Here is a 13,110-nt window from a genome sequence, read left to right as displayed (position 1 = left end):
TTCATAGTAAAATCCCCACCCCATTCCCCAACTCAGACCTGCCAACTCTTAAGATTTTGCCGTAAGTCTTACAAAAATTACCCTTAAAATAAAGACTTAGGGCATAAAAGCAAAAACTAAGGATAAATGTTCATTGCCAAAAATTCCGGAAAATTTATTCATCTGTGTTTGATTTGGATTCAGGTTTCATATTAGAAGTAGTGTAGTTGGTCAGGGAACCAGACTAACTTAACAGCAGCACATCAGATGCTCTAAAATGGACCTATTTGTTCATGCGAAGCATCTGCATGATCAAACTGTTGATCATTGAATTTTTTTAAAATTGGCATCCAGCAAGCGATGCATGTTTAAGATGAATGTGAAAATAAGCCTCTTGAAAAGTGTTAATAATCAACACAGGAAAAATAAAAAGGAATATTCAGATTCTTGTGAATAAAAGTTGGAAGGGACACAGTTATGTTTATTGGACATTGCAGGAAATATGATTGCCATTGTCATGTGAAATGGAAAATGAATTTCCAAGAATTACATCAAGTTGAGAGACAGCAACAAGCCATTGAGTTGCATAGGGTTTGGAACTAAAATTTGTGCAACTGTACTAGTGGTAAATAAAGTCTACGCATACTTTACAAACTTTTCAGTTGTTTATCGTCGCTACACTTTCCAAATACCAAACTTTTAATTACATTTTCCCGTTTTACAATAGCAGTTTATGATATTTTGTTACACCTTACTGAAAATTGTTCATACTTATGGAAAAAAAATCAACTGCCTTACTGAGACTTACTCATCAGGGTTTGCAAGTCTGCCCAACTGTAATGTTGCTGTCTTGAACTCTCACAGCAGTACAGTGTTGTTCCTGAGTTCTCAAAGGATAAGTAAAGTTGCTGTCTTGAACTCTCACAGCAGTACAGTGTTGTTTCTGAGTTCTCAAAGGATATGTGTTTTTTGGTATCCTCTATCTGTCCAACTGACTGTTCTTCATCCATCCATTACCACATCTCCTAAATCATTTTGTGGAAATTACAAAACTATCTAGTTAAATTGCCATTGGGATAAACAAGAAGAGTGTATCCTTGTCTTCAACTGCTAGAGTTCCTGGAGGGGTGTAGTCTTGTCTCCCACTGCTGGAGTCTTTGGGAAGGCAGTCATCCTTGTCTTCAACTGCTAGAGTTCCTGGAGGGGTGTATCCTTGTCTCCCACTGCTGGAGTCTCTGGGAAGGCAGTCATCCTTGTCTCTTACTGCTGGAGTCCCTGGGAATGTCATCCTTGTCTCTCACTGCTGGAGTCCCTGGGAGGGAGTCATCCTTGTCTCCCACCACTGAAGTTCCTGGGAGGAAGTCATCCATGTTTTCCATCTTGAAGTTTCTTGTCTCCTATGGAGTCACTGGATGGAGAAGGATCATTCAATATTCAGATGTCATAAATTTCATTCTCAGAACATTTTCTGAACAAACGTTATGCATTAGAACAATGTTTTTAATGTGTGACATTTTACATAATGATCCCTGGGTCATTGTTTTTTGGGGGGCTGAATACTTTGTGAATGGGTGTAGGTAAATGGGTGTATTGGAAGGTGGGGACTGGAATTAGCAATAAATATATCACTGGAATTCATAACAATGAGACATCCTCCCTGCTCTGGTTTTAGCATTGCTTCAAGCCCATGTAACATTTATGTTGATGTATTGTGCCAGTGTTAAGTGTGTTTCATGGTGTGTATTAGGTGTATGTATCCATTCAAGTGTACATATGCAGAGATCACCACTGAACAGTCGAAGCAAATGTTTTTCCTCTTGAATAATATTTAGTACTACAAAAAATATTTAGTACTACAGTGTGAATGATTCCAAAAATCAGAATGAATCTGAATGCTTAACTTTCGCTTTATGTACTTTATATTTTGACTTTATCGCGCAATTTACCCCACATTACAGCATACACTGCTCATATTGCATTGAATTTGGCCTACTCATGTAACCTAGTGCAACCAATAGGAAGTTACAGATTTGTTTTCAAAACTTCTGAATCCCATCCGTCACTGAGAAATTATGCCATAGGTGCGATTTGAAGTTTTTTTTAAATTAAGATTATTATAAATAATTGTCAACACATACGTCGACATCTATTTATTGATCCTATGCAATTTGAGTTCATAACAGAACCAGGTCATCTACGCAAATTTATAACAAAAGATCTAGTCAGTTTATAACCGTGAATAAAAATGAAGAAAATTAAATAAAATCTTGTACCAGTAGTTACAAAAACTATAGATATACATAACAGTTGATCTTTGCATCAAGGAAGCGTTACAAATGCATGTTTAAAATAAGGACTAAATAGAGACTCAAAATGGCCGATTCCCAGCATGTTTCATCTTTAGATGATGATCTCTTTTGGCAGATACTGGCTAATCATAGTGATGAAGACTATTTTCAAAGTTAGGAAGTATAATAGATTATTGGTGTTAGAAAAGTGTTAATGGAGATACCATGATCTTGTAACCTAAAATGATGTTAAAAATGAGTCTAATGTATATGCTGGATGGATGAAAAACATATGCCATTCCAGTAACCCTCACTTAAGTGGTATTTCAAAATTAAATGTAGAAAAGGCAGTCAAAAATCGGAATTAAAATACAGACAATATAAAAAGAGTTCAGTTTTCATTTCTTGTCACAATTTATCCCTGTGGAATCATCCCTGTGCTCCAAAACCATTTAGCCCTTGCACAAAGGTTAAGATAAATCTAATAAATGAGAATCTAAAAATGACATTAAGAAGTAAAGGTATTTATTTAATCAAAACACCTGTTTGAACAAGTAGACTATAGCATTAATTGGCTTAAAATCCTCATTCAGCATTATTCAACAGTAAATCTGACATAGTGGTCAGTAGAATGCTAAATTCAAGAAAGTCTGTACCTGTGAGCTGTGGAAAATTTTACATAATAGCCATAAAGAACAGTTGTCAAACTTGTTTCAGTTATCTATGCTAGCTTTTTTTAAGGCAGCAGACTGTAAAAGGAGATTCTCAAGTACAGAACAATATTCATATGCAGACAGGGCTTCTGTTAAATTGATATTTTATGGAGTCCTGAGGACCCCCACATTTGAATTTTATAGGGTTCTTACAATATGTTAAATATTCATAATATCTGCAGTAAGTTGTGTGTGTGTGTGTGAGAGAGAGAGAGAGATCTTGCTAGAATTGCGGTGAAAATAGGAGTTGCAAACGTTGCAGTCCCCTCTCAAGCATGTTGGCAATACATGAAGTGGATAAATGTCTATTATAATGCCAGGAATAAAGAGACACAAAACCTTGTCAGTTTTACTTATTTGGAATTCTTTAAATAGTAATGTATGAATATTGATATCCCGTCAGTTGACTTGGGAATACGTTACACAAGGCTGTTATTTAGACAGTAAAAGTTGGGCAAGGCGTCTTGATTACAGAATTGGATGATCGTGAATTTAATTTTAAATTTTGCTTTTAGCATTCATGTGCTACACCCCAAGAGCTGTATTTCATTACTCATATTCTTCTTTTAAAGTTTGTAAAATGGTGTTGATTTGTACTTTTTTCTGATATGACATGTTTTGAAGTTTGCAAAGATCCATCTGCCCTAACAGTTTCCATCGTATAACATCCACAAATCCACTGTAAAGTGTCTAGCTTATAATCTGGTGCCATTTTCTATAAAACCATCAACTGGTCTGCTCCCTAATTTTATTATAAATATAATGAATCTGCAAGGCTAAGTTAAAATTGACGAAACGCATCTGTTTTCTTGGAAATAAAATGGGTCATATACAGTTGCTTTAAATAGAAATCAAGGAAAATTCTTATGCTGCAGTGATGTTTTTAAAGCTGATTCTCAAATTTATACAAATGGAATTAAAGATTATACTAAAAAATCATAAACACAACTTTTTACTCTCTTTTTATTTATTTATTTAATTTTTTTATTTACCAAAACAACATAATCCACATACTGGAGAACATAAAACATAATTTGTTGGAAAAAAATGGCATAATGATTACGACTGCCATGTATGCCTTTAACCCCCAAAATACTTATCCAAATTTGGAAATGGCATTTCGTCCAAGTCTCAACAAGAAAGCCACAAATGGTAGTAATATTTATTATCGTAGGGTTTATCTTCTAATTTAATTTAGCACATAGTCCTTTCGAGATCACGTCCACTATACATATTTGGCTACACTTGGAAATACATTAATTAGCATGACCTCAATAGACAGCGTAGAAAATGCTTGAGACATGTTTTGAGAAACCTCCACTGCTTCTGTAAGCTGGAAATTGACTTGGTCAGCAGTTTTTAATGCGCCATTTTTAATTGTATTGCGTCAGGGACGCACGTTTGTGCGTTGTCGGAACCCCTGGCAGATAAGGAACAGATTAAGAACAATGAATAGATGCATGCTTATACAACTAGAGGCAGAGTCTTTTAAAAATTTGGTTCAGTGTGGGATTTAAAGAGTGGAACAGGAAAAGATATGGCTATTGAAGTATTAGCTAAGTGTTGACTTGAGGTCCTTTCCTCCTCCCCCTGCATTTTTGTTGTACTCCCCCCATCTCCCCCCTTGTGACAAAATCCTGGGAGCATCACAGCTGCAAGCTCAGTGGCTTTATTTGTGGATGGTGTAATGTCTTTGTAACCTGCATCCCAAACTGTTTGAACATAATTGAATAAAGTCACACACAGAAATGATTAGCTAGACTGTCTGACTTTATGAAATGTGGAGATTTAGCTGGAAATTGTTCTGGCATTTTTGTTTAGCAATTAAGAAACAAATGTTTTCTTGTTGCCTAGTGAAAGACTGGGCATAGGTATCATGATACCTATGGCAATAGTGACATGGATTGTGTCTTCTTGGATGCTATATTTAACTTCTGCAAACTCTGAAATAATATTACTCACTGTTTAAGTTTATATTCTGATTTGCTCAGGTTTTCTGTCTAGCCTGTAATATCAGCATCAGTGTCAAATTTAAGAGTCTGTTGGAATGTTTTACAGTTTTATCTTGCACGTCATTTACTCGATTTGTCTCATTTTTCTCGTTACACTACTTTATTCATGAAGTTATTAGGTTTTGTCTTGCCTGCTTAAGCAAAAAGTTGGGACATCATAAGATGCTTTGTTTTGTGGAACCCTTGTACGATCTGATTAGCTGAAGATAAGATGAAATAAATATTTTTAAACAGTGATAGGTTGTATCTTCCCCCTTTACCATTATTTAATTTTACACTTGTAGATATGTCCTTACCATCTTCTACATCAATGGTTGGTATTCCTCCCCGCAATCCAGGAATTAACACTCTAGGGGCCCTCAGTGCACAAGCCATCAAGCAGCATCAACCGCAACAACAGCCTCAACCTCAGCCACAAGGTCTGCGATTAGGTAAATCTAATCATGTTCTATGTAATAATTTGACAGTTGATAATTGTCAGAAAGATACAAGGGATGAAAATTCATTCAGCCTGTATAATATAGCAAGCGATAATCTTAAGCTGTTACGATAATTTTTTACCAGATCAAATTTATACTTTGCAAGTTGTAATTAGGAAGTGATGCCGTCTGCCAACATTATTCCAAAATGTGTCAGTTTTAACTATCAAGTGAGTTCTAATTATCAAAATTGCCAATTTAGGAGCCTGATATCAGTATTCTCCTTTAATATCAGAGATCATGCAAGTAAATAGAATTCACAGATAAGTTTACTGCTGTAAAATGTACAAAAATAAGAGCCACAGTGAAAGGTATTGTACTTAAGGAGGTTTTTTTCCCCTCAAAGATGCATCAGGCCAGATTGAATTTGCATCAGTCTGATTTATTTTGCATTTTGATTGCTCAAGATGTCCATTATATCATAAAAAAAGGCAGACCTTAAATCAAAAGACAGATTAAATATACCACATAATCAGTGGCAGTGATACAACTACTGTTGAGTATAATTTCATATCATGGAAATGCAATATCTCATCATAGCATTGTCTTGAAATGGCAATAATGTAACATGGCTTGCCAAACCGCTTACCTAATCACAAAGCACACACACACACCCCCCACCCCCACACACACACTAACACCCCATGTCTCTGAAAAATTGTCCCCAACTAGCCTGGAGGTTGAACATATATATTATGTCTGTATTTAAGCCCTTACAAGTTCTGATTCATTTCACTAAAGAAGAAAACATGCTGTTGACAATATACCAACATTGTAGAAGGGATCATTATACAGTGAATTTAATGTTTCGTTGCATATCATATGTCAACATTATTAGAGGGGCTACTGACACTGATTTTTTTATAACTTTTTTCCACAAGCTGTCATTCTGTAAATAAACAAGGCCAATTTGCATTGATGACCCAAAATATTATGTTACTTGATAACTTCCCAATATGTTGAGGGAATTTTGTAACATTATCTGAACAATGAAGGGATTAAATGTCTCGCACTTCCTTTTTCCTCACACTTGTGGTTAATGTGTACCAAGCTTCTTAAGATATCTCAAAATGTTTCAAGAGATACTACTTAGTAGAAATGAAAGGTGCATAAAGCAAGCAAAAACAAAAAGATCATAAAATGATAGGAAAAGAAACAATGTAGGAAAAGGATGATTTATTATCAGCTTCTCATTCAATCAGTTTATATGGCTACCAGAGAGGCCCCCCCCCCCCAAGTTTCAACCCAACAATTTATGGTTATTAGTTGATTTTACTGCTATTTGGCCCCCAGATTGTCCTTGATTCCACAGGGTGGAGAGCTTCCTCTTGAAAGATACCAATTGGAATCTTTGTCTGTTGAGCTAGTAAAGAGCTCCACAGAATTGCATATCCTACAGCCTTGAGCCCACAGACTGGCAGCAGTGCCAAATTCTGTTTATTTATTAGACTCTTAAACACCATCACAGAAGTGCTTGAGAATGTGCTATGGCACTAAATTTAAGGATCAGTAGGATACTGTAGTTGAGCTTTCAAGTCAAATGCTTTGCTATACTGTTAAATAAAGTAGTTGAATTTATGATCACTGAATAACAAATTAGATGGACCTAATATAAATCATGCAAACTATGGTTGGTACAGAGGAGGGTGGATGCCATCTGATTAAATGAGCAGTCACATGCATACTTTTTGAGGTTAAGCCAATTTTGTTTTGTTGGTTTCAATGGCACTTTTAACATTACTCTCTGGGGCCCCGAGTGGCCTAGTGGTCTAAAGTGCACACTGTTACGGATCACTGCCATCTCACCTCTGTCTGCATGGGTTCAAGTCTCATGTTTGGACAATGTGTGTATGCATGAAAGCTTGCCAGTAGCTTCTCGTGGGTTGGTGGTTCTTTCCGGGGTTTTCCTGGGTTCTTCCTACACGATTTATACTGGCCACCATGTATAGCCTGTCTTGTGCTGAAAAATGGCATTAAACCCTGCAACAACAAAACAACAATATTACTTTATATCCTAGAGGAAATGGAGTTAAATGCCTTTCTTGAGGACACACCGAGGCAGCTGAACCAGACTCGCCTGGACAGGTATTGAACCAATGACTCTTGCATCATGAGTTTAAAGTTCTACGCACTGAGCTACCACTGCTGAGAAACTATGCACAGGACTTTGGTAAATTACTGATAGACATCTGACAGAATAAAATTCAGGGCTGAAATTGCTTAACTTGTTCAACATACAACTGTACAATGACCAAGCATAGTCATCATGGATTTCTGTCAGAAAGATGCTGAAGAATGATTTCTTTCTAGTCAACCTTGATGGAAGATCAACAGTACAACAAGATCAACAGTACAATTACTATGATTCCTTGTGCATTTTCTTTCATTTGTTTATTAGCACCATTGTTTACTTATTTCTTGAATCCTTTGAGGTATCTTCATGATTGTTCATTATCCATCAGTTTTTTTGCACAAGTTTGTAATTGCTGATTTCACCTAATTTATAGCATTGCCATGAAACTTTACAGACACATTCATCGCATAGTCTGGTTGGTCCTAAATGAAAATGGTGCACCTTGGAAATCCAGTGTGGCTGCCACACTAGCCATCCAATAAATCTTGTCATTACTCCTGAATGGATGTTTGTATTATTGGGTTTTAACTTTCTTATCATTTGTTTTGTTGGTCCTAAAAGAAAATGTTGCCAATCTGACATCCATTATGGCTGCCACAACAGCCATCTTTAATGAAAAGTCATCTTGACATAGGGATTTCACCAAAAGACTTCTTATGATGTCTAGTTGACTTTTATTGGAAACAGTGCCAGTCTCATTTCCAGTGTGGCCACCATGGCACCAAGCTTGAAATCTCGTTATTGCTACACCTTCAAAACAGAAAGTTGTATCAACATTCAGTTACTGCTTGAAGACATCTTATAATGGCATGTCCTAAAGGAAAATGGTACCAGTTTGAAGATCTTTTTATTGTTTCAACACTCTGCAGTTATTAGGAAGAAGTGGTTTTGAATTCCCAGGATATTATGTTTGGTCAGTAGAGTTTTAGTCCCATTCAAGGACTTCTGTTACATATTGTTTCCATCCATCTGTAAGTCCATCACTCTTCTCCAGTTTGAGATATCTTCATAGTCTGGTCACTTAATGTAAAAAATTTAAAATAAGGACATTTTTCTGTTGCAGTCCAAGGTGAGCTGTCCAGTATCTTCCCAGATATGAACCAACAGTTCTCTAAGGAAGTAGAGGATGAGGCTAACTCGTACTTCCAGAGGATTTACAATCAGCCACCCCACCCCACAATGACCATTGATCAGGTCCTGGAGATGCTTAAACGCTTCAAGGACTCCCAGGACCGGAAGGAAAAGGTTAGTTTTATTTAGTCCATTGCACATTAATCAACCGTTCTCAGAGAAAAGGATTTTCTAGATCTTTCTAGTAGTCTATATTCAAAGGTCTAGATGATGCCGTGAAGTAACAAAGGAAATACTTGTTATTGTTGTCCAACTTTCCATTGAGCCGTGGCATTTCAAATGAGGCCTTCAATTATAAATCTGTTTATCTGGCACCAACACTGAGGTTAGTGTCTGCATGTAGGTCATATTAGTTCAGCCTACATTGATGCGACACAAAACAGAGAAATCACTTTTCTGCTGGTGGAGTCAAAAACCAAGGTTTTAGTTAAAGTTTTTTTTTAAGCAATGTTTAATCATTGGTTTAACATGCAGGCCTGGCCTTAATGTTTCTACACTGTTGCTCAGTCAAATAAGCTGGTATTTAGACGCATCATGTAGAATACAAGTTTTCAATAAAACAGTTGGAAAATTTCTGGTTTTAGTCAGAAATATGTTTTTCAGTGTTGACTAATTTTCCTTTTTGCGTAAAATTTCCAGTGGACATTTGTTCTTTTGTTTGTTTTTTTTATTGGAATATTTGTTCTGGTTATTATTTCAAGTTAGTTAGAAGCTAACAAGACACTGTATACCGGAAGTTATTTGTGCAGGCAGGAATTGCTCATTGTTTCATTCATTCATTGTGCCGTTTCGAATAATATTTAACACATTTAGATCTTTTTGTGACTTCAGTGGAATTAAAATTTGTTGAAAGAGGAAAATGGCAGTGACCGCCTCAGGCCAAAAGAAACTGTCCCAGCTTTTGTTGCTGACTTTGTCATCTTTCATCACCCCAGGGTACCCCACCCCCAACCAAAAAATCCTGAAATTGATATGTGCATCTAATTGAGCTGGTTTACTGAGTACTTGAAGTGCTTGGTGCATCATCTATACTAATCATTATAATATGTTTTTTTAAAAATAAACTCTACCCTAATTTTAAAATCATTGTAATAGGAGACACACATTTGTTTTTACCTTACAGCAGGTGCCCCAGGCCATTCAGAAAGCAGTTTTATACAAGCTGAAAAAAGGGGTATCAAAAGTTCTTCACAAGTGACTTGTCAAAATAGTGAAAGAGTATTCGAGTTAATAAATGATAATGATAGTTATTCTTTTCTTACATGTTTTGATGATTTTGAAAGTGTTTTGCATGTTTTCGGTTACATGTGAAATTATGGATGATAATATTTATCTTTTTGAAAGGAAAATTCAGTTGTGTTATATTCAGATCTTCCTGTGTTATAGTCTAACACGTAACTTTCTACAAAATAATTTTGCTGACTGCACATGTTCTTTTTGCAGGAAGTATATGAATGCATGCTTCGCAATCTGTTTGAAGAATATCAATTCTTTCCAAAATACCCAGAAAGAGAACTTCATATCACAGCCCTTCTGTTTGGAGGAATCATTGAGAAAGGCCTAGCAACGTATGTATGCAAACATAGCATGAGAGTAATGAAAATTGGATAGGCTCATCATTTTTGTTGAGCCCACATTAGTGTAAAGCACAGAATAGCTATCACTTCTCTAGTACCATCGGTGTTGTAAACAGTTACGGTTGTAGTCAAAATGTTTCATTTGCTTCAGTTTCCAAAACCCCATCGTAGATTTTCTTCATACTTGGGAGGAGTTATTATGAATCTATGACCATTCCTTCTGGGATACACTTGCTAGCCTTTTTGTTTTGAAAACAATAACTGGAGTTCTCATCAATCTATGTTAATAACCCTATGAATTTTGTGGTAAAAATTTAAATCAGTGATAGAAAGAAGAAAATTACTTCTGCATAATAATTCAAGTCGTCCACTATATACAGTTATAAAACTTTGTGGATGGCTTACACTTAGAGACAGGAAGAAGTGTGTTTCATGGTAGGAGTCACTGTTACTGAAAGATGAAAATGACTTCTGCATAATAACAGTATTAGTTCTGTGTCACTTGCAAAGACCAAACTTTGTGAATGGCTTGAACTCGGGTATGGAAGATTTTGCACAGTTAATTTTCTACATCACTGATCTAAACCAAACTTAATGGGGTAAGGAAGAAACCTATCAGATTTGGAGTTAAAAGCTGAAAGGTCAAGGTCACTGGTAGAGAAATCTGTTTCTTCCCACAAATTTCAGATATCAACAATGCAACTTCAACAGAGTTTGTGTATGACTTTCACATTGGGTAAGAAAGAAGCCCATTCATTTGGGAACCAAAGGTCAAGATCACTATCACTGAAGGAAGGAAAATGTTTTTTGCATAATAGCTTTAGTTGTAGACCCCATACATTGACCAGAATAAATGGAGGACTTGCACTAAGTTATTGAAGAGGCCTATTCAGTTTGGGTTATGTAGGTCAAGTCTAAAAGAGAACTGGTTTTTGCAGAATAATGTTCAAAAGTAACTTTCTTGACCAAATTTGGTGGATGGCTTACACTTTAGTAATAAAAGAAATAGGTAAAAAAATCATGCCAAGTCTGTAAAGAAACATGTTTCTGCATAATAATTTAAGTTCAAGACTGCATACATTGACTAAAGGTTGAGATCATTGAGACTGAATGAGCAGTAATCTCCAACCATAACCTACTAGTGTCTATATTGTGGACTAGTAAACAAACTGTAGACATGTAATATACCATTCATAATACTGTTGTTTCATTTGCTTATATAATGCCTACATTGTAGACTAGTAAACAAACTGTTTACATGTAATATACCATTCATAATCCTGTTTCATTTGCTTATCTAGTGCCTACATTGTAGACTGGTAAGCAAACTGTAGACATGTAATATACCATTCATAATCCTGTTTCATTTGCTTATATAGTGCCTATGTTGTAGACTAGTAAACAAACTGTAGACATGTAATATACCATTCATAATACTGTTGTTTCATTTGCTTATATAATGCCTACATTGTAGACTAGTAAACAAACTGTTTACATGTAATATACCATTCATAATCCTGTTTCATTTACTTATCTAGTGCCTACATTGTAGACTAGTAAACAAACTGCAGATGTAATATTCCATTCATAATACTGGTGTTTCATTTGCATATATTTCCTTAAGCCCTTAGTGGATTTTCTTCAATCATGGGAACTATCATTATGAAGATAAGATAATTCAGTTTGTGACATGCTTGCTTACCCATTTGGGGTCATGGTGGCCCACTTCACATCAAAGTTTGATTGTGGGCTCAACATGTAGGGCCTGGCCTTGTCATTTAATAATTTGATGTTAATTAAAATTGAAAATTTAAATTCGATAAGGCAGTTAGTACAGCTAACTTATTTTTAATAAAGAGTGAGATGAGTAAAGGCTTAAACAAGTTTTTTACTCCAAGTAAACCAAATCTTCCTCAAACAAGCTTAATGTGTACATGCATGTATGTTACAATGCAGGCTTTCTTGACCATCCACTTGGTCTGCATATAGTAATTTCAGAAAGTCATTTTCTTAAATACATAATCACATTTATAATACATGTTCCTAATTGTTTGTGTTCATATAGGTACTTAGCACTTGGGATTGCTCTTCGCTATGTTTTGGAAGCCCTCAGGAAGCCACATGGAAGCAAGATGTATTATTTTGGCATTGCTGCCCTTGACAGGTTTAAGACCAGGTGAATTTATCTTTTTTATTATGCAAATTCTGTAAAGCAGGGCATATAATGTTATTGTCTGTCCATTAACAGTAAGGACTCTGGATGAAAGCTGGAATGATTTCACCAAATTTTGCGGTTGGAATTTCATGTAAAAGGCAAAGAATTGTATTTGTCAGTATGTCAAAGTTAAAGGTCTGTGTGGTCAACCATTTCTGTGCAATAAAATGATGTCCCCTTAATATACCTTTACCAAAATTAGTAAGATGAGTTTCCCTAAGGATACATGGAACCTGTTGATATGAGTTTGTTACCATCCATGTTTGACAGAAATGTCTCAACATAAACAATTTGAAGAACCAGAAAGGACATGCCACCCAAGAAAATCTTGGACTTTTTGAGGGAATGGGGTTTATAAAGCAAATTTTCATCATATTTTAAGGGTTTTACATTTATTAACTTATTTGTTACTTTGTGTACAATTTGCAGAATTTCGTGGTGTATTTAATGTTTACATGTATTTGGAATTGTTTTATCTTCCTAAATGTTTCTTCAGTTCAATTTTACATTTTTTAACATTTTTGTTGGCACTACAAACCTATAATTTGAGAGCTTGTAATCCATGATCATTGATAGAAAATG

The 13,110-nt window shown here is 35.6% G+C and overlaps 1 protein-coding gene across 5 annotated transcripts in view; it reads left to right on the top strand.

Annotated features, from left to right (window-relative positions):
* LOC149787295 (CCR4-NOT transcription complex subunit 1-like) overlaps positions 1-13,110 on the top strand; it is a 120,637-nt gene that overhangs the window by 55,949 nt on the left and 51,578 nt on the right. For 4 of the 5 annotated variants that reach the window (XM_089977833.1, XM_089977831.1, XM_089977832.1 and 1 more), the window contains 4 exons: positions 5,277-5,423; positions 8,669-8,850; positions 10,180-10,304; positions 12,379-12,489. In XM_089977833.1, the coding sequence (XP_089833959.1) occupies positions 5,277-5,423; positions 8,669-8,850; positions 10,180-10,304; positions 12,379-12,489 (565 nt within the window). The remainder of the gene's footprint in view (positions 1-5,276; positions 5,424-8,668; positions 8,851-10,179; positions 10,305-12,378; positions 12,490-13,110) is intronic. The other variant, XM_089977834.1, reaches the window with a different exon arrangement.

The sequence above is a fragment of the Sinohyriopsis cumingii genome, chromosome 12, assembly GCF_028554795.1.
Source record: "Sinohyriopsis cumingii isolate HCF-2022 chromosome 12, ASM2855479v2, whole genome shotgun sequence".
Taxonomy (NCBI): Eukaryota; Metazoa; Mollusca; class Bivalvia; order Unionida; family Unionidae; genus Sinohyriopsis; species Sinohyriopsis cumingii.
The sequence above is the reverse complement of the archived record's forward strand: the minus strand, read 5'-3'. Positions and strand labels throughout refer to the sequence as shown.